Genomic DNA, 21971 nt, shown 5'->3' with positions numbered 1-21971 from the left:
TTGCATGTAGTGCAATGCATACATTATGGCAACACTTTGCCTGCAGTTCACATGGCGATAAACAATGTAATCTCAGACTATATCACACAAGTAATGTTCAAAATTCAAAGGTAAATTTATTATCAAAGTACATATACAGCATGTCACCATATACTACCCTGACCTTGCAGGCATTTACAGTAGAACAAAGAAATATAATATAATCAACGAAAAACTACAAAGGCTGGCAAGCAATCAATGTGCAAAACAAGGTAATCTGTTCAAGTACAAAAAAAAATAATTTTATTAGATAGATAGATTGAAAACATGTGTTGTAGAGTCCTTGAAAGTGAGTTCATAGGTTATGGAATAGGTTCAGTGTTGAGATGAGTGAAGTTATCCATGGTGGTTCAGGAACCTGATGGTCAAAGTGTAACAACTGTTCACGAACCTGGTGATGTGCGACCCAAGGCTCCTGGACCTCCTTCCAGATGGCAACAGCGAAAAGAGTGCATGGCCTTGATGATGGTGGTTCTTGATGAAAGATGCTGCTTTTTTGTGGTAGTGCTCCTTGTAGATGTGCTTGATGTTGGGGAGGGCTTTGCCTGTGATGGAATAGGCTGTATCCACTACTTTTGCAGGTTTTTCCATTGTTAGGCATTGGTGTTGGTGTTTTCATATCTGGCCCTGGTGCAACCAGCAAGGATACCCTCACTGAGCATCTACATAAGTTTCTCAAAGTTTTAGATGACATGCCAATTCTGGGCAAACTTCTAAGAAAGTAGAGGCACTGCCATGCCTTCTCTGTAATTGCATTTACATGCTGGTCCTAGGCAGCTTCTCTATGCAGCGAGAACTAAGGGAGCTATGAAACAGACAGATGAGCAGGACCTCCAAGGTCGTGATCTCTGGATTTCTCCCAGTGCCATGTGCTAGTCAGGCCAGGATGATGGTACACTTGAGTGAGCCGCTGAGAAAATGGTGCAGGGGCTGGGTTTCAGATTTCAGGATCAGTGCAAGCTCTTCTCGGGAAGGTATGACCTGTACAAAAAGGACTAGTTAAACCTAAACCCAAGAGAGACAAATATCCTTGCAGGCGGGTTTGCTAGAGCAGGTGGGGAGGGTTTGAAATAATGTGGCAAGGGAATGGGAACCAGAATGATAGGGCTAAGGATGGGGCAGTGGGTATACAAGTAGATACAGAGTGAGGGGAGACTGGGAGGAAGGTCAGGCAGATGATGGGGCAAAATTGCAGTCAGTGGGATGAGTTGAAGTGTAACGGGTCAAAATCAAAAAGGGTGATGAATACAGGACTGAAGGTGTTATATTTGAATGTCTGACATTGTATGCATCACTGAGACGTGGCTGAAAGAAGATCATATTTGGGAACTTAACATTCAAGGATACACATTGTATTGAAAGGACAGGCAGGTAGGCAAAGGGGCTGGGTGGCTCTTGGTAAACAATGAAATCAAATCTTTAGAAGTTGTTCCCTTGGATGGGAAAATGTAGAATCCTTCTGGGTGGAGTTAAGAAACTGCAAGAGTAAAACAGCCCTGATGGGAGTTATATACAGGCCCCAGAACAGAAGCCAGGATGTTGTATAAAAATTACAACAAAGATAGAAAAGGCATGGAAAAAGAGCATGGTAAAGAAAGTCATAGGGAATTTCAATATGGAGGTAGATAGGGAAAATCAGGATGGTGCTAGATCCCTAAAGATGGAATTTGGAAAATGCCTTCAAGATTGCTTTTTAGAGCAGTTTATGCTTGAGTCTACTAGGGTAGAAGCAATTCTGGATTGGGTGTTGCGTAATGAACTGGATTTGATTTTGGAGTTTAAGGTAAAGGAACTCTTAGGAGTCAGGGATCATTATATAATAGAGTTCATCCTGCAGTTGAGAGGAAGAAGATAAAATCAGTTGTATCAGTATAACAGTGGAGTGAAGGGAATTACAGACTCATGAGAGAGGAGCTGGCCAAGATTGATTGGAAGGGGACACTAGCAGGAATATAGACAGAACAGCAACAACTGGAGTTTTTTGGAAGACGTACGATAGATACATCCCAAAGAAGAAGTATTCTATGGGGAGGTTGGGGAACTCATGGCTCACAAAGGAGGGAAGTCAAAGCAAAATCTAGCAAAAAGTAGTGGGAAGTTAGAGGATTGGGAAGCTTTTAAAAACTACCAGAAGGCAACTAAAAATATCATAAGGAGAGAAATTATGGAATATGAAGGTAAGCCAGCCAATAATATCAAAGAGGATAGCAAAAGTTTTTCAAATATAGTAAAAGAGAGACGCGAGTGGATATCGGACCGCTGGAAAATTACACTGGAGAGATAGTAATGGTGGACAAAGAAACACCAGATAAATTTAATATGTATTTTGTGTCAATCTTTATGGTGGAAGATACTCGCAGTATGCCAGAAATTAAAGAGTGTCAGGGGGCAGAAGTAAGTTTATTTGTTATTACTAATGAGAAGGTGATTAGGAAGCTGAAAGGTCTGAAGATAGATAGGTCACCTAGACAAGATGGACTACATGCCACAGTTCTGAAAGAGGTAGCTGAAGAGACTGTGGAGGCATTAGAAATGATCTTTCAAGAATCACTACGTTTTGGAATGGTTCCGCAGGACTGAAAAACTGCAAATGTCACATCACTCTTCAAGAAGGGAAGGAGTCAGAAGTAAAGAAATTATATGCCATTTAGCCTGATCTCAGTAGTTTAGAAGATGTCAAAGTCCATTATTAAGAATGAGGCTTCAGGGAATTTGGAGGCACATAAAATAGGCCAAAGTCATATGGTTTCCTTAAGGGGAAATCTTGCCTGACATCTGTTGGAATTTTTGGGGGAAATAACAAGAAGGATAGACAAAGGAGAATGAGTGAATGTTGTTTACTTGGATTTTTTAGAATCAGAATCATTTTATTACCAGAATTGAAACATACCAGAATTGATTGTGGTTTGGTGTCAGGCATAAAACACAGGACAATACCGTAACAGACAACACAATAGCAACTAACAATTTACAAGAAAATAGTGCAAACGGCCATGAGAAATCAACAATTAGTGGAATGGTCATATGTGCAAACATCAATAATCAGATTTAAATAAATGTGAACATATGAACAGATTAAATAATTATCAACAGAACAAGGAGATCAGGAAAGCCCATTTAACAAATGATGTGCAGGACAGCTAGGGTATTACACCCGAGTGGGTTTTGTAGAAAGAACCTTTGGAGGTGACATGTGGTCCTGATGTTGATGGACTTGCAGCGTTTCCCTGGTGGCAATTTGGTGAATAGGTGACTGCTAGGATGGGTGGAGTCAATAGTAATTTTTTCAGCTCTTCGTTCTGGTGATGAGCAGACTTTTTAATGCTGGTAGCCGACAGCCAATCATCTATGAGCTGAGTGGACCACTCACAGCTATCTGGAGTGAGAGAGGGAGGAGGCAGCTGGAAACAAAATGACCTTTGATAAGTTGGCGCACAGGAGGCTGCTTACCATGATAAGAGCCCATGGTATTACAGGAAAGATACTAGCATGGTCAGAAGATTAGCTGCTGGCAGGAGGGAAAGAGTGGGAATAATTGGATTATTTTCTGTTTGGCTGTTGGTGACCAGTGGTGTTTTGCAGGCATCGGTGGAGGTCATTCTTGCTTATTTTCATATCATATGTCAATGTTTGGGTGATGGAATTAATGGTTTTATTAGTGGATGAAACAAAGCTAGGTGGAGGGGCAGGTAGTGCTGAGGAAGCAGGAAGGTTGCAGAAGGACTTAGGTTGTGAGAATGGGAAAAGAAGTGGCAGATGGAATACAGTGTCGGGAAGTGTATGGTCATGTGCTTTTATAAAAGAAATAAAGGCATAGGCTATTTTCTAAATGTGGAGAAAATTCAAATATGAGAGGTGCAAAGGGACCTGGAAGTCTTGTGCACAATTCCCTAAAGGTTGACTTGCAGGTTGAGTAGGTAGTAGGGAAGGCAAATGCAATGTTAGCATTCATTTCAAGAAGAGTAGAATATAAGAGCAAGGATGTAATGCTGAGGCTTTGTAAGGTACTGGTCAGAACATATTTAGCACATTCTGAGCAGTATTCTATAGTAGGTGAGTTTAGGAGCAGAGGGCACAGCTTCAGAATTCAGAAATGAGAAGAAATTTCTTTAGTTAAAGGAAAGTGAATCTGTAGAATTCATTGCACAGACAGCTATAAGGGTAGGTCATTAAGCATATTAAAGCAGAGGTTGGTAGGTTTTTGAATAGTCAGCTGTTACGTATCCTGTAACTGGGTTGCCAAACCAGCAGAAATGGATCACTCAGTTGGAGGCTGGATTACTAGAACTAAGAAAGTTTTATTAAAGAAACAAGTAACACAGTACTCTAATCAAAAGGATAATAAATGCAACAGTTCAGCAATGATAAACACACATGTACACAGAATTAAGATAACAAGATCAATCAAGCTCTATCGTTGTCTAGTGGTAAATGACCAGTTTCAAAGTGACGCAAAGTTCAGTTCAATTTAGTTCAGTTCAGTTCGCAGACAGTGGGGGGAGGAGAGAGAAAGCAAAACGAATGAATATTCAAACGGCTTCCACACCTTCGCAGTCAGCTTTCGTGCGAGCCCTTTGTGATGTCATCTGAGGTCACCGACCGTGACCCCTCCATTTCCAGATACGATCGTTTCTCTGCGGTGAACCCGGCACCCAGGCAAGGGTGGACACACACCAGGTTCTCGCCGATCGTGCCTTTCCACCCTGTGCGTCTATGGCTTGTCGCGCGGCCAGCCGTCCAAAACTTCCCACCGACTTGGGGGAGACGCACCGCTTCCAGGGTCTCGTTACCTCGGGGTGTCGTGTGTGTCCTGCCTTAGCGAACCTGTCCTTTTTTATCCCCCTGCTGGGGTATTGCCTGTCCATCACTTCAAACAGTTCAGGGTTCAAAGGGGGAGCCGATCTTGACAGCTCTCCTTCCGTTACTCTCTCCCGTCCCTTCATTAACATCTCCAAATGCTGCTTCATTGTTTTCCTTATCTCTCTCTCCTGAAGACAGGTGGCAGACCAACTGCTGATCCCACTGGTGCCAGCACAGGACAGCTAACATCTTAATCTATGTGTATTCTCGTCACACTTCCCCCCTTTAAGGATTTTTACTGGGGTAAAAATTACAAACATGAATACATTATTTGATACACACAAATATACATCTTTATCAGCTATTTGGCTAATACAGCGAATTTGAAGTTGTCAACACCTGACAGACAGTCAGCCATCATATTTTCTGTTCCTTTTATATGTGTTATTAATAATCCCTTAGACCAGGCTCCAACTTAGCAAACTTCATAGTGGCCAAAAACACTGATGAATTGCGATCATTGTAACCTCTCATTGGGTTTCGTCCCGGACCACAATAACAAGGGTCGTCCCATTCCGACTTAGTTTTCTCTCGCAAGGGCTTAGTAGGAGGGGGAGGGGTAGTAACCGCAGAGTTATTGCAAAACTTCCTACAGTACCCCACCATCTCCAAGAGCCTTCTGAGGGCCCTCTTGTCTGTCGGGGTTGGGATGTCAGAGATAGCCCGCACTTTAGCTTGCATCGCTGTCAGCTGCCCCTGTGTCACCACAATTCCAGGTAAGTGACCTTCGTGTGGCCGAACTCATTTTTTTCAAGGTTCACTATCAAGCTGGCTTCAGACAGCCGTATTACATCGCCAATACACACCTCTGTGTTCGTCAGCCCTTTTGTCACTGAATTACTCATTCTATAGGAGTGTTGCTCGCTAGGCTAGCCTAGTGTAACAAACACCACCCAACGTCCCAGTTCTTTGCATCGCCTCGGGACAATCAAACACACGTGTGCGAGTCGTTTAATTACTTCTCCTAAAGAGTCGCTTTGTTCGGGGATTAAGGGAGAGACCTTATCAGCAGAGCTGGCCAAAACAATAGCCTTCTCCCATCTGGTTGATAGCATACTCATCTTTTCAAAACGTTTTTTTTCTCTTATCAGGGAGACCCTAGCTTCATTGATTTCCGCGCTAACACAGACTAGGTTTGTTAGCATATCAAAAGCCTGTGACCGTCTCAGTTCGCGTCTGCCATGATCAATAACATCCTTCCTCCGGTGCAGCCGGTAAACCTCTTTCATGATTCCACCAACTGTTTCCTCCAGCACCGCAAAATGTCCACCGGGGGGTACCTTGTGGGCCAGGTTAAAAATCTCATCCCCATAACTCTTTTGCACCACCCCCCATTCCTCATCTGCGGGTACGGTACTTGGTTTCCCTTTCTTCCTTAGCACTTCCTCCTCCACACAACAGCCTACTAGTTTCCTTGTTAATTCTGTGTCAGAGAGAGCTGTCTCTGCCAAAACCATCAGCCTCTTGTCTCACTCCTGCGCCTGCACAAATTCTTTCCTGGCTAATGCTACGTCTGTCCCAGCTCCCTCACTACCTCTTGTTTCACTACACTCCTCCTTTTCACTTTCTACCCCCTTCTCGTACAAGGCTGGCAGAAATGTCTCAGCTAAATTTACTACCGCAGTCCCGTGATGAACTTGTGAGTCCATGGGCGGGGCCTCAATGCTGGCAGGCTGACCTGTCAATCTCACTGCTGGGAACACGATTCCCCCGGCGAGGTCATTACCAAGCAAGACTTCCACGCCTTTCATCGTTAATTCGGACCTCACCCCGATTGTGACTAGTCCAGAGACCAGGTTGCTTTGTAAGTGTATCTGGTGCAAAGGGACTGCCTCTGTCCCTTCCTCAATACCTTTGACCTTGACCTCCGTAGTCTGGGTCTCTGAGCTAAACTCTAATACACTCTTCAGTATCAGTGACTGACACGCTCCCGTGTCTCTCCAGATCCGCACTGGAACTGGTTTTAACCCCTCCTTCACTGACACCAATCCGGCCGAGATAAACCTCTCGCGCCCTTCTTGAACTTTGGCAGACCTGTCCCCTCCTAGCGGTTCGTTTACCAGCTCGATACAGCCAGTCAAAATCGCCGTTTTTCCTTTTCCTGTCTCCTTCTTTGGGGCAAAGTATCCGACTTTCCCGCAATTATAACAGACGACCCCAGGAGACTTCCTACCAGACTGCTCCCGGTCTACCTTATCCTTCTCACTAGTCCCTGGCTTACTTTCTGACTTTTCTGGCGGACTCTCCCCGCCGTCCTGACTACCCTTCTGGTAGCCTTTACTCGGGGCAAACTTCATTTTATGCGTCAATGCATACTCATCCGCTAACTTAGCAGTTGCGGCTAACGTGGCTGCCTCTTTCTCATCTAGGTAGGGTCTCATACCCTCAGGGACACAACCTTTAAACTGCTCAATCAGGATCAGCTGTAGCAGTCTGTCATAATCCCCCTCTACCCCCTTCGAGGCGTACCAACGCTCACAATATGTCTGCATCTCACGGGCAAACTCTAAATACGTGCGGTCCCACTGCTTCCTCGCATTCCGGAACCTCTGCCGGTATGCCTCCCGGACCAACTCATAAATCCTGAGGATGGCCTCTTTCACCACCTCATACCTCTGGGCATCTTCCACGGACAAAGCTGAGTAAGCCTGTTGGGCTTTCCCTTTCAGTACACTCTGAAGCAAAACAGCCCACTTATCCCTCGGCCTGTCCTGACTTGTAGCAACTTTTTCGAAATGGAGAAAGTACTGATCCACGTCGGTATCGTCAAATGGGGGAACCAGCCTAACCTCCTGGGTCGCCCGGAACCCTCCACCTTGGTTCGGCACGGGCCCCTGCTCTGCCCTTATCTTTAACTTCTCCAGCTCGAATTCCCTTTCCCTCTGTTTCTCCTCTCGCTCCAACAGTCTCTCTCTCTCTCTCTCTTCTCGCTCCAACTGTCTGTCCCTCTCTTTCTCTTCTCGCTCCAACTGCCGTACTCGGAACTCGTGCTCGAGTCTCAGTTTTTCAAGCTGCATCTGTACCGCGTCTCCAGCAAGTTTTTCAATAGACACCACCTCCAGCTCCCCTTGGGGAAACACATCTTTAGATACATAGTGCTCTACGATAGCTCTGTGTATCTCCTCTCTCCTCATTGTCGACTTCCCCTTAGCAAGATTCAACTGTTTGGGCACAGCTACCAATTCCGATTTCCTGGCATCCTCTAATGCCTCCAAGGTCGGCGCCTTTATCTTTTCTTTCTTTTGGGAATTTTAACCCAATCAATTTACTCCGTCCCAAATTTAACGTTCAATATCGCGGACGAGAACCCCACTTATGTTACGTACCCCATAACTGGGTTGCCAAACCAGCAGAAATGGATCACTCAGTTGGAGTCTGGATTACTAGAACTAAGAAAGTTTTATTAAAGAAACAAGCAACACAGTACTCTAATCAAAAGGATAATAAATGCAACAGTTCAGCAATGATAAACACACATGTACACAGAATTAAGATAACAGGATCAATCAAGCTCTATCGTTGTCTAGCGGTAAATGACCAGTTTCAAAGTGACGCAAAGTTCAGTTCAATTTAGTTCAGTTCAGTTCGCAGACAGTGGGGGGAAGGAGAGAGAGAGCAAAACGAATGAATATTTAAACGGCTCCCACACACAGACCTTCGCAGTCAGCTTTCGTGCGAGCCCTTTGTGATGTCATCTGAGGTCACCGACCGTGACCCCTCCATTTCCAGATACGATCGTTTCTCTGCGGTGAACCCGGCACCCAGGCAAGGGTGGACACACACCAGGTTCCCGTTGATCGTGCCTTTCCACCCTGTGCGTCTATGGCTTGTCACGCGACCAGCCGTCCAAAACTTCCCACCGACTTGGGGGAGACGCACCGCTTCCAGGGTCTCGTTACCTCGGGGTGTCGTGTGTGTCCTGCCTTAGCGAACCTATCCCTTTTTATCTCCCTGCTGGGGTATCACCTGTCCATCACTTCAAACAGTTCAGGGTTCAAAGGGGGAGCCGACCTTGACAGCTCTCCTTCCGTTACTCTCTCCCGTCCCTTCATTAACATCTCCAAATGCTGCTCCATTGTTTTCCTTATCTCTCTCTCTCCTGAAGACAGGTGGCAGACCAACTGCTGATCCCACTGGTGCCAGCACAGGACAGCTAACATCTTAATCTATGTGTATTCTCGTCACACAGCGCATCAAAGATTACGGGAATACGGCAGGAGAATGGAGTTGAGAGGAGTAATAAATCAGCCATAATGGATTGATGGAGCAGACTCAATGGGCCAAATGGCCTAATTCTGCTCTTATAGTCTTATGGTCCATGATGAGACCCCACCAAAGACAGACTGCTTCCCAAGCCTCAGGATTCCTTTCAATGAAGGCTGACGCCGATGCTGAAATTCACCATCACCTTCACTATACCATCAATCAAACAGAAATAAAGAGCGTCTCATCAGGAAACTTAGCACAAACCTCATGATCTACTGGGCAGCAGTAATCTCTGCCCTGCTGCACATGCATGGGACATCTTTAGCAGCCACCTGAAAGTACTGGAGAGAAACTGTTTACATTGTCTCTCCAGGATGCTCCAAATCCATTCACAAGGTACGAAAACCAACATTAGCATCCTCTTCCCAGCCAACATCTTCAGCACAGACAGCTTCAATTACAAACACGATAAAATCTGCAGATGCTGGAAATCCAGAGCAACGCATACAAAATGCTGGAGGAACTCAGCAGGTCAGGCAGCATCTATGGTAAGGAATAAAGAGTCGATGCTTCGGGCCGAAGCTCCTCACAGGCCAGCTTCAATTACACTGGGCCAGCCCCAGCGAGCAAGCTGTGTGGCTTGTCTCACCAACATGAAACTCCTGATACTGGCACTGTAGTCCAAGTACCATCACAGCAGGAGATCATCAGATGATCACAGCAAAAACATTCTTGAACAATGTAATACCCTCACCAACTCATGGGAATCCATGGCCCATGGCGACTTAAAATGAAGAATGACCATCTTAGGTCCCTTCAGCAGGAGTAAATGTAAGTGTAAATCGCAAAGGAAATACAGCACTTTTTAAACACCCTTCCTCCTCATCCCGACAAGCACTTCCTCTCCTACTTGTGACAAAGACTGTGGTTCCCACACTGCCCTCATCAACCATATCAGACCCTACAGAAGTGGTGGAGGCTGGTCATCCTCGATAGCAAACAATTGACTAAATGGAGAAGGATATATCTCTGACATCCGGAAACCTATTAACAATTTATTAAGATTAAGAAAAATTAGAAATGATTAGATTTAAGAAATTAGTGAAACACAAGCACAAAGTAAAAGATTTAATGTAAAATTAATCAATTAAAGTGATGGTAAACTACTAATACTTAGCATTTGCAGCAGTTCTTCTGCCTTCAGACCATCAGCTGTCCGGGTCTGAAGTATAGATGGCAAAGCCTCTGCAATATAGGGGGTTTGGGATTTTAGTCTTTGCATATTACCTCCTTACATGTGGAAATTTTTGGGAAATTCTTAAAAAAATCACACCATTTTGCTTCAGTTCTTAACTGCTGACTTGAGTCAGACACCCTGAGCCAATAGGCTGGTCCTGCACTTATTTCCATCTGGCATAGTTTGCATTTTGTTGTTTGATTGTTTGTGGTTTTTGTATTGCTATATTTATGCTCTATTCTTGGTTGATGTGGCTGTAACAAAACCCAATTTCCCTCGGGATCAATAAAGTATATCTATCTATCTGTTGGTGGCTTCTATAAAAGATTATTTCAGTTAGAACAATTTAGATATTGTTTATAAATTCTTGACAAAAATCAAACAGTAAAAGGAGAGTGAAGTCAGAAATTGGATGTGCAAAGGATCTTGGGAGTCCTAGTGCAGGATACCCTAAAAGTTAACTTGGCAAGTTGAGTCAGTAGTAGAGAAGTCTAATCTAGTCTTCTTTACCACTAGACTAGAAGAAGAAGAAAGCCCTTAACTCCGAGTGGAGTCATCAGGACTCCGTCATGAAAGTGTTTTTTCAGCAGGCTTTCTTATTTTTACGAGGTGGAATTGCTAGCTCAACGCTCAACCCCGCACGGGTGGAAAGCGTGCCTGGGGAGCTGGCTGGATTCGAACTCAGAAGCCTTTGCTCCAAAGTCCGGCACTGATGCCACTACGCCACCAGACTATGTTAACATTTATTTTTGTTAGATTAGACTATAAAAAGCAAGGATGTATTGATGATGCTTTATAAGGTAGACCACATTTGAAGTATATGAGTAGTATATGAGTGCCACATATCTAAGGAAGGTTGTGCCAGCTTTGAAGAGGGTCCAGAGGTTTAAAAACATTATCCTGAGAATGTAAGGGTTAACATATGAGGAGCATTTGATGGCTGTGTACTGTAGTTGCTGGAGTTCAGAAGAATGAGTTGGGATCCCAGTGAAACATACTGCTTATTAAAAGGCCTGGATAGAGTAGACATGGAGAGGAGGTAGTAGAAGAGTCTAGCACATCTTCAGAGTAGAAGAACATTCATTTAGAACAGAGATGAGGAGGAATTCCATTAGCTAGAGTGTAGAGAATCTGTGGAATACATTGCCACGGACAGCTGTAAAGGCCAGGACACTGGGTATTTAAAGCAGAGGTTGGTAAGTTCTTGATTAGTAAAGGTGTCGAAGATTATAGGGAGAACATAGGAGAATGGGGTTGAGAGTGAAATTACATCAGCCATGATCTGGCAGAGCTGACTTGATGGGCTGAAAGGCCTAATTCTATGTCTTATGGCCTTAAAGCTTCAGAGGGCTGCAGACTCAGCCAGCTCCATCACAGACAGAAACCTCCGCATCTCAGGAAGATAGTATCCATCGTTAAGGATCTTGACCATTCAGGAATGCCCCATTCTTGTTAATATCATCAGGAAGGAGAAGTAGGAGCTTGAACACCCAAACTCAATGTTTTAGGAACAGTTTCTTCTCTACCATCAGATTTCTGAATGGTCTTTGAACCCACGAATACTATCTCACTATTCCTCTTTTCCACTATTAATTTATTTACTTCTAATGCAATTTGTTATGCCTACACTGTACTGCTGCCATAAAACAAACTTCTTGACTTATGTCAGTGACAATAAACCTGATTCCAATTTTTTTTAATGAAACAGCTATCAAAAATTAAATATGGGAAAGTAGTGGACTGGGGAAGAGAAAATTACACTGAAATATGACTGAGAAGTTAATACACAGCTATGAAAACAGTAACTGAAGAGTCAACAGGATATAAATACTAGTAGCAGGACAAAAAGTTATCATAGACTAGTGAGATAATTTCTACAGCTAAACATAATACATCTAGGATCAGAATCTGTTGAAGAACTAGACATTCAGTTGCAGAACCAGGAATTCCAGCTTTAGATACATTACATTTAGGTTTTGTTATACAAATTATAAGGTTGTTTTCTTTTTAGGTATTTGTTTGTTTTGATTTTTTAAAAGCACTGCTCAGTGGCACTTTGGAGCATCCAGAATAGTCAATGCCAACTCTAAGGAGAGTAAAGCTATCAGTCAGTCAGTGGGTGCTGTCCCGAATCTGGGGGTGGTGGCTATGCACCTCCATCTTTTTCGATCTTGTGACAGCACCGAGTACAGCCTCTCCTCCAGTTTGTTCTCACTGGTCGCCTTGGCACCGCCCGCCGCCGCCCTGCCGAACTCGAGCCCAAGGCCGTGTCAGCCTCCAGCCGTGGCCGCTTCTTCAAGCTTGGCCCTTCCTTGGGCGGAGGCCTTGGGCAGGTCCAGACACATGGTGCAGCACATAAGTTCATCATGTCTCTTCTAACTAAGTCATAGCATACGATTCGTAGATACGTGGTGAGGCTTTAATCTCTTCCACGGAAGATGGTCGTTGGCTGACAAGGAGCTCATCCGCCCTTTGTCAAGTCTTTTTTAGTTTTTTTTAGTCCTGCTGGGTGTCCTCACACCCTCCTCACCAGACTAAGTCTGGTGGGGGAGCTGGCCCAAGTTGCCAACCACTTGACCACGGCCCCCGGCCGTGTGCCGGGCGCCCACCCCCCCCGAATCATAGTAAGGTTATGGACAATGCCATAGATGACTTAAAGATTTTCAAGGCAGCAGGAAGATGGGGCCAAGAGTAGGTCACCTGGCCCTCAAGCCTGGCGTGCCATTCTTCAGATCATGGCTGATCTTACACCTCAGCATATTCTGTTTGCATAAAGGGTATTTCCGTATCCGTTAGTTCCTTAAAATCCAGAAATCTATCAACGTCTGTTTTGTATGAACTCAATAACAGAGCCATTGGAGCCCTCTAAGACAGAGAATTTCAAAGATCCAACACCTCTGAGAGGAGGAACTTCTTGTCAGTGCAATCCTATATGGCCTGTCCCTTAATCTGAGACTGCAACCCCATCATCTGGGAAAACAACCTTCCAATGTTCAGCGTGTCACCCACTGTAAAAGGTTTGCAAGTTTCAATGAGATATCCTTTCATTCCTCTAAACGCCAGAGAATATAATCCTTGTTTATGTAATGTCTCATAAAGCAAACCCACCATCCTTAGAACTATACTAGGAATCTTTGCCGCTCTCCCTATTTAGCAGCCAAGCATCCTTTCAGGCAGGGAGACCAAACTGGACATAATGCTCCAGGTCTGAGCTAAATTTGGCCTTATGCAAAGGTACCTTTCTTACAAAAGACAACTTTATTACAGGATTTTAGTACAAGGATAAAAGCCAACGACAGTTGATAACTGATTTTAATGAAGCACAGGAGAGCTTGGGAACAACTCATATTTGAAGTATTTCTTGACTCTTGAACAACAGGCTAGATCACATCTGTCTGAATGTGACACAAAAGCAAAACTTTTGCAGCACTGAGTCGCGGTCGATTTCTCCAGTAGGGATGCAAATAATTTTGACTGATTGATCGATCAAAAAGCTTGGAAAAGTTTTCACATTACATTATGGTATTGCAGTGACTTGGACATTTCAGCTGAGGTGTTGAACTGTGGCCACCACCCCCCCACAGCCCCGTCCTTGCAGGACCATATAAAAGGTGACAAGGTATCATTGGAAGATGGGCTGATGAAATATTTCCAGTGTCCTATGTCCTACCGGTATTTATTTCCCAACATAACATTACAAAGAAAATAAATTAATATTAGGTCATTATCACATTTTTGGATGTATGACATCTGCTGTGTTCTATTTATTATCACATTTTCCACATCCTCATTGTGGCTACACTTCAAAAGTACCACAGTAGCTGGAACACCCTTGAAGATGTTCGGAAAAAGAAGAAAATCAGTTTTCTAACACAATGCTTACGATAAAAATGAAAACATAGAGAAGAATTGTTTTGTACATTGCTCAAATGCACATAGTACTTACAGATGCAGCAAGTTTTAGAATTTCCACATTTTTTCTCTTCCTAGCTTGGATATTTTCACTGAGGCTTTGAAAAAGGTCTTTTAAATCAATTTGGGTTTGAAATCGAGGCAGACCTGTAAAAACAGAAAAACAATTTGAAATCAAATAACCATCATTATATTTTATCATAAAGTCATCAGAATGAAAATATCACTTTAATTAATATTTCACTGATCATTTAGATATTTAGCATTTATTATTCTGATTTTTATCTCATGTAGAATTCTCAGGTATGAAAGAAAAATCCTATTCATATTTGTACAGGTTGTATCAGTGGCATAGCTAGTAGGGCTGCTGTGATCTGAATCTCCAATATTGTAATGATGATTATATTTGTATTATTTGTTGTTAATACAAAACTAAGTCTAAGAACAAGTTGTAGAAGGTCTTCAAATTGATAAAAGGAAATTTATAGAAGTGGATTAAAATTTGACTGATAATTGATAGCAATATGAGGATTTTTTAGTTTGGAAGGATGAATAGTAAAATGGAAAACCAGGAGCAGGTGGGAATATTGTACTTGCTCAAGGAGATTTTGAGGAAATCCTGGAATCATTTCCTCTGGCCTCCAGTAATTTCTTGCTTTGAACAAGTTTAGAGTAGAGTGCTTGTTTTGGGACAAGTGTGAATGACATTCTAGCCACCAAAGCCAGGTGAGCATACAGACAGGCATGATGGCGAGAATGTAGGCCTTGAAGAGAATACTGGCATTGGCTTGCTTATTCTGCCAGTAGATGTTGGACGATTTTGTGGAGACTGAATTGGTAATAACTCCCTGTGCTTTGGAAGACAGGGCTCACTACTGCCCAGGAGACTATAAGCTCTATGCTGTGTTTGAAGTCATGACCTTCAAACATTCTTTCCCCCCTCATAATCAGGGCATATTGGTGCCGATGATTAATTTCATCATTGGTATATATCTTGACTGAGTGTTGGCTCCAAGCATGGGGATGTGCTCCACCTTTCATGGGATTTCATTGTGGATTTGTTTTCCTGGGGCACAGATATGCAGTGAGGACAACTGGGTGTAGTATCTTTATTTTGCTGATCTTTAATGAACAGGTCAATAAGATATGGCTTGGAGCTTGGCTCCCCAACCAGCTCAAATGCAAGTATATTTAGTCAATATAGTTCAATGACTGAGTTTGGAATGACATTTTAAAAATAGAACAGCTTCCCATTTATCCTGTAGATCATAACCACTAGAGCATAAAATGTCTTGGAAGTGAAGTATTACAAGGGCTACAGTTAAGGACTGTGCTGTGGCAATGACACTGCCTGGCTTAACAACTATCTGCACTGAGATTACATCTGTTATGATGGACCCATTGATTAAGTTCATGGCTTGACAAATCCATGATGACAGCAAAATTTGAGACAGAAACCCCATAGTCCTCCTCAGTTAATGGAACCAAATTAGAACCATAGAACCACAGAACATCACAGCACAGAAACAGGCCTTTTGGCCCTTCTTGGCTGTGCCGAACCACTTCTCTGCCTAGTCCCACTGACCTGCACCTGAACCATATCCCTCCATACACCTCTCATCATGTACCTGTCAAAGTTTTTCTTAAACGTTAAAAGTGAGCCCACATTTACCACTTCATCTGCAAGCTCATTCCACACTCCCATTACTCTGTGTGAAGAAGTCCCCCTCAATGTTCCCTTTAAACTTTTCCCCCTTTACCCTTAACCCATGTCCTCTGGTTTTTCTCTCCCTTAGCCTCAGTGGAAAAAGCCTGCTTGCCTTCACTCTGTCTATACCCATCATAAATTTATATACCTCTATCAAATCTCCCCTCATTCTTCTACGCTCCAGGGAATAAAGTCCCAACCTATTCAACCTTTCTCTGTAACTCCGTTTCTCAAGTCCCGGCAATATCCTTGTGAACCTTCTCTACACTCTTTCAACCTTATTAATATCCTTTCTGTAATTTGGTGACTAAAACTGCACACAATACTCCAAATCTGGCCTCACCAATGCCTTATACCAGGGTCCCCAACCTTTTTTGCACCGCGGACCAGTTTAATATTGACAATATTCTTGCGGACTGGCTGACCCGGGGTGGCGGGGGGGGGGGGGTGTTCAAGTAGGGTTAAACTCACCTCAACATGTCTTTTACAGTTAGGATTGCCAACTTTCTCACTCCCAAATAAGGGACACAGTAGCAGTCAAATCCTGACGAAGGGTCCCAGCCTGAAATGTCGACTGTACCTCTTCCTATAGATGCTGCCTGGCCTGCTGCGTTCACCAGCACTTTTTGTGTGTGTTGACCAGACACTTGTGTTTACCCCGAGAAAGACTACCATGACCATGAAGCCTTGCGCGGGCTCCTGTGTGCGCATGCATGACGTTCGCATATGTGACGTGCGTATGTGCATACCTGCTGATTTTTTCCCCACAAATTGGTTTTAGCTTAATCTTCCTAACTACACTGTACATATATTATTTCTACTTTATATAGGCTGTGTAGTATTCATCATATCATTCCTGCTTTTACTATATGCTAGTGTTATTTTAGGTTTTATTTGTTATTGGTATGATTTGGTAGGTTATTTTTTGGGTCTGGGAATGCTCAAAAAATTTTCCCATATAAATTAATAGTAATTGCTTCTTCGCTTCACACCATTTTGGCACGAAAGGTTTCATAGGAACGCTCTACCTTAGCGGGGGAAATACGGGACAAGGGCGGTCCCGTATGGGATAAACCAATTTAGCCCAATATACAGGATATCCCGGCAAATACAGGACAGTTGGCAACCCTATGTTCAAGTTCAACAATGCATGACAGGGAACGAGGAAAGGTGCAGTTGACTCATATTGTTTCCTCGCGGCCCGGTATCGGTCCGCGGCCCAGTGGTTGGGGACCACTGCCCTATACAACCTCACCATAATATTCCAACTCTTATACTCAATACTTTAATTTATAAAGGCCAATGTACCCAATGCTTTCTTCACAACACTATCTACCCGTGACGCAACTTTTAGGGAGTTTTGTATCTGTATTCCCAGATCCCTCTGTTCTACTGCACTCCTCAGTGCCCTACCATTTACCTTGTATGTTCTACCTTGGTTTATCCTGTGCAATACCTCACACTTGTCTGTATTAAACTCCATCTGCCATTTTTCAGACCATTTTTCCAGCTGGTCCAAATCCCTCTGCAAGCTTTGAAAACCTTCCTCCCTGTCCACTACACCTCCAATCTTTGTATCATCAGCAAATTTGCTGATCCAACTTACCACATTATCATCCAGATCATTGATACAGATGACAAATAACAATGGACCCAGCACTGATCCCTGTGGCACACCACTAGTCACAGGCCTCCACTCAGAGAAGCAATCCTCCAGTACCACTCTTTGACTTCTTCCACTGAGCCAATGTCTAATCCAATTTACCACCTCTCCATGTATACCTAGCGACTGAATTTTCCTAACTAATCTCCCATGCGGGACCTTGTCAAAGGCCTTACTGAAGTCCATGTAGACAACATCCACTGCCTTCCCTTCATCCACTTTCCTGGTAACCTCCTCAAAAAACTCTAATAGATTTGTTAAACATGACCTACCATGCACAAAGCCACGTTGACTCTCCCTATTAAGTCCCTGTCTGTCCAATTACTTGTAGATCCTATCCCTTAGTACTCCTTCCAATAATTTACCTACTACCGACGTCAAACTTACCGGCCTATAATTTCCTGGATTACTTTTAGAGTCTTTTTTAAATAATGGAACAACATAAGCTATCCTCTAATCCTCCGGCACCTCACCCATAGATACCGACATTTTAAATATATCTGCTAGGGCCCCTGCAATTTCAACACTAGTCTTCTTCAAGGTCCAAGAGAATACCCTGTCAGTTTCTGGGGATTTATCTACTCTGATTTGCCTCAAGATAGCAAGCACCTCCTCCTCTTCAATCTGAATAGGTTCTATGACCTCACTACTTGTTTGCCTTATTTGCACTGACTCCATGCTAGTTTCCTTAGTAAATACAGACTCAAAAAACCATTTAAGATCTCCCCCATTTCTTTTGGTTCCATACATAGCCGACAACTCTGATCTTCAAGAGGACCAATTTTATCCCTTACTATCCTTTTGCTCTTAATATACCTGTAGAAGCTCTTTGGATTATCCTTCACCTTGACTGCCAAAGCAACCTCATGTCTTCTTTTAGCCCTCCTGATTTCTTTCTTAAGTATTTTTTTGCACTTTTTATACTCCTCAAGCACCTTATTTGCTCCCTGATTCCTATACATGTCATACATCTCTCTCTTCTTTTTTATCAGAGTTCCAATATCCCTTGAGAACCTTATTCACTCCTTATTCTTATTCACTTTGCCTTTAATCCTGACAGGAATATACAAACTCTGCACTCTCAAAATTTCTCCTTTGAAGGCCTCCCACTTACCAATCACATCCTTGCCAGAGAACAACCTGTCTCAATCCCAATCCTTTTAATTGTCATTAAAAGGTCAATAAAGGCCATGTATAGTGGTTGATGCTCTTCCTTGGATTTTTCTTGGAATGGATTTGTAGTGAAAATCGTAACTATTGAGACCTCAGATGAATGGCATCATAATACAATTCAGGGTAGGGACAGGAGGAGGTACGTCAAGACATCACTTTTATTCACTTTCTCTGTGCAGATAGTAGGGAGACGTTTTAGTAGTTATCAAAGTCAACTCTATCTCCTTTCTTGAAGATGATCATTATTACTGAGTCCTTAATGTCCCTTGCTGAGTCCTTAATGTCCCTTGGCTGCCATCTATTCCCCAGATATAGGAGCTGAGGCTATGAGCATATATATCCAAGGATTCTTTCCTTCAAGTTTTAGAATTTCAGCAAAACTACTCTGAAGGTTTGTAAGATTTTGTAACAGAAGAAGTTTCTTGATGAGCTACTGAGATCTCAATCCTGATTACCTTACTTTTTTGTTACTACCAGTGTTTTGGGGCCAAGTTGAAAAGATAAAGAAGCAGTTAGGCAGTGATCATTTGGTACCAGTCAAGGCATGGGTGATGTGGACACCTGAGATGTCAGTGCCTCCATTTGTGGATGCTACCATGAGACCTTGGGCTGCAAAACAGCATGCCAGCTATAACAAGACTATTCCAATCATTTTGCAAAGAAGACCTTTTAGGAGTGCCCTCTTTCCTTGTTTTAAATATATTTATATCTCACTGAAAGTCTTATTCACTTCTTCATTCCATACGACTACATCCAGCAATGTTTCATGTCCTTTCTACTGGAAATATGTTTTATATATTATTCATGATGCTGCTCACTCACCTTTTCTTCTCCTATCATTCTTTATTATATTCCATGGAAATTTGTTTACATACCTAACCATGTTACTCAGGGATTTCCATCAATGTAACATTTCTGTTTCTAGTCCCTATTTTAATTAAAACAGAACCAGTCTTTGAAACCCCTAAATATATTGTCCTTCTGTAGAAACATTATATTGTTGTTGATAAATTTTAGCTCCAGTATTCGCTCCCCTTTCTTATTTATCTTAAACACACCATCACTGGAATGTTTACTTTCTATTCCTAAGATTAAGCATTAAGAAATATTTGTTTTGATAACTCATGTGTCAGCTTGCATCTCCAGCTCGCCAACATTTCTTGCATCAACACACCTGCATTCCAATGCAGCTAGCTTAACTTTTTGCCGTCTTCTAATTTTCCTGCTCTTTTTATTTAATTCATTCATTATACAGTGCCAAAAAGAGTATTCATCCCCCTTGGAAGTTTTCATGTTTTATTGTTTTACAACATTGAATCATAGTGCATTTAATCTGGCTTTTTTTGACATTGATCAAGACTCAAGAAAAAAGACTCTTTCATGTTAAAGTAAAAACAGATCTCTACAAAGTGATCTAAATTAATTACAAATATAAAATGTAAAATAATTGATTGCACAAGTATTCACCCCCTTTAATATGACACACCAAATTATCAATGGTGCCGCCAATTAGTTTTAGAAGTCACATAAAAAGTCCAGTCACAAATTCTTCAGTATTTAATACCATCAATCCTGATTGAGAAGTTGTAAAACCTGGGCCTCTGTACCTCCTTCTGTAATTGGATCCTCAAATTCCTAACCAGAAGACCACGGTCTGTGTGGATTGGTGATAACATATCCTCTTGGCTGATGATCAACACTGGCGCACCTCAGGGGTGAAACACAGAAACATAGAAACATAGAAAATAGGTGCAGGAGTAGGCCATTCGGCCCTCCGAGCCTGCACCGCCATTCAATATGATCATCGCTGATCATCCAACTCAGAACCCTGTACCTGCCTTCTCTCCATACTCCCTGATCCCTTTAGCCACAAGGGCCATATCTAACTCCCTCTTAAATATAGCCAATGAACTGGCCTCAACTGTTTCCTGTGGCAGAGAATTCCACAGATTCACCACTCTCTGTGTGAAGAAGTTTTTCCTAATCTCAGTCCTAAAAGGCTTCCCCTTTATCCTCAAACTGTGACCCCTCGTTCTGGACTTCCCCAACATCGGGAACAATCTTCTTGAATCTAGCCTGTCCAATCCCTTTAGGATTTTATACGTTTCAGTAAGATCCCCCCTCAATCTTCTAAATTCCAACGAGTATAAGCCAAGTTGATCCAGTCTTTCATCATATGAAAGTCCTACCATCCCAGGAATAAATCTGGTGAACCTTCTTTGTACTCTTTCTATGGCAAGGATGTCTTTCCTCAGATTAGGGGACCAAAACTGTGCACAATACTCCAGGTGTGGTCTCACCAAGGTCTTGTACAACTGCAGTAGTACCTCCCTGCTCCTGTACTCGAATCCTCTTGCTATGAATGCCAGCATACCATTCACCTTTTTCACCGCTTGCTGTACCTGCATGCCCACTTTCAATGACTGGTGTATAATGACACCCAGGTCCGTTGCACCTCCCCTTTTCCTAATCGGCCACCATTCAGATAATAATCTGTTTTCCTGTTTTTGCCACCAAAGTGGATAACCTCACATTTATCCACATTAAATTGCATCTGCCATGAATTTGCCCACTCACCTAACCTATCCAAATCACCCTGCATCCTCCTAGCATCCTCCTCACAGCTAACACTGCCGCCCAGCTTCTTGTCATCCGCAAACTTGGAGATGCTGCATTTAATTCCCTCTCTAAGTCATTAATATATATTGTAAACAACTGGGGTCCCAGCACTGAGCCTTGTGGTACCCCACTAGTCACTGCCTGCCATTCTGAAAAGGTCCCATTTATTCCCACTCTTTGCTTCCTGTCTGCCAACCAATTCTCTATCCACATCAATACCTTACCCCCAATACCGTGTGCTTTAAGTTTGCACACTAGTCTCCTGTGTGGGACCTTGTCAAAAGCCTTTTGAAAATCCAAATATACCACATTCACTAGTTCTCCCCTATCCACTCTACTAGTTACATCCTCAAAAAATTCTATGAGATTCATCAGACATGATTTTCCTTTCACAAATCTATGCTGACTTTGCTGAACATCTACGCTCTGTCCGCCAGAGAAAGCAGGATCTCCCAGTGGCCACACATTTTAATTCCACATCCCATTCCCATTCTGACATGTCTATCCACGGCCTCCTCTACTGTAAAGATGAAGCCACACTCAGGTTGGAGGAA

General features: G+C 42.9%; 1 protein-coding gene across 9 annotated transcripts in view; it reads right to left on the bottom strand.

The window, feature by feature from the left end:
• inpp4b (inositol polyphosphate-4-phosphatase type II B) overlaps nucleotides 1–21971 on the bottom strand; it is an 805146-nt gene that overhangs the window by 26343 nt on the left and 756832 nt on the right. For all 9 annotated transcript variants that reach the window (XM_063046598.1, XM_063046596.1, XM_063046599.1 and 6 more), the window contains one exon: nucleotides 14289–14401. In XM_063046598.1, the coding sequence (XP_062902668.1) occupies nucleotides 14289–14401 (113 nt within the window). The remainder of the gene's footprint in view (nucleotides 1–14288; nucleotides 14402–21971) is intronic.

The sequence above is a fragment of the Mobula hypostoma genome, chromosome 4, assembly GCF_963921235.1.
Source record: "Mobula hypostoma chromosome 4, sMobHyp1.1, whole genome shotgun sequence".
Classification (NCBI taxonomy): domain Eukaryota; kingdom Metazoa; phylum Chordata; class Chondrichthyes; order Myliobatiformes; family Myliobatidae; genus Mobula; species Mobula hypostoma.
Note: the sequence above shows the minus strand (reverse complement) of the source record. Positions and strands in the feature narration are given on the sequence as shown.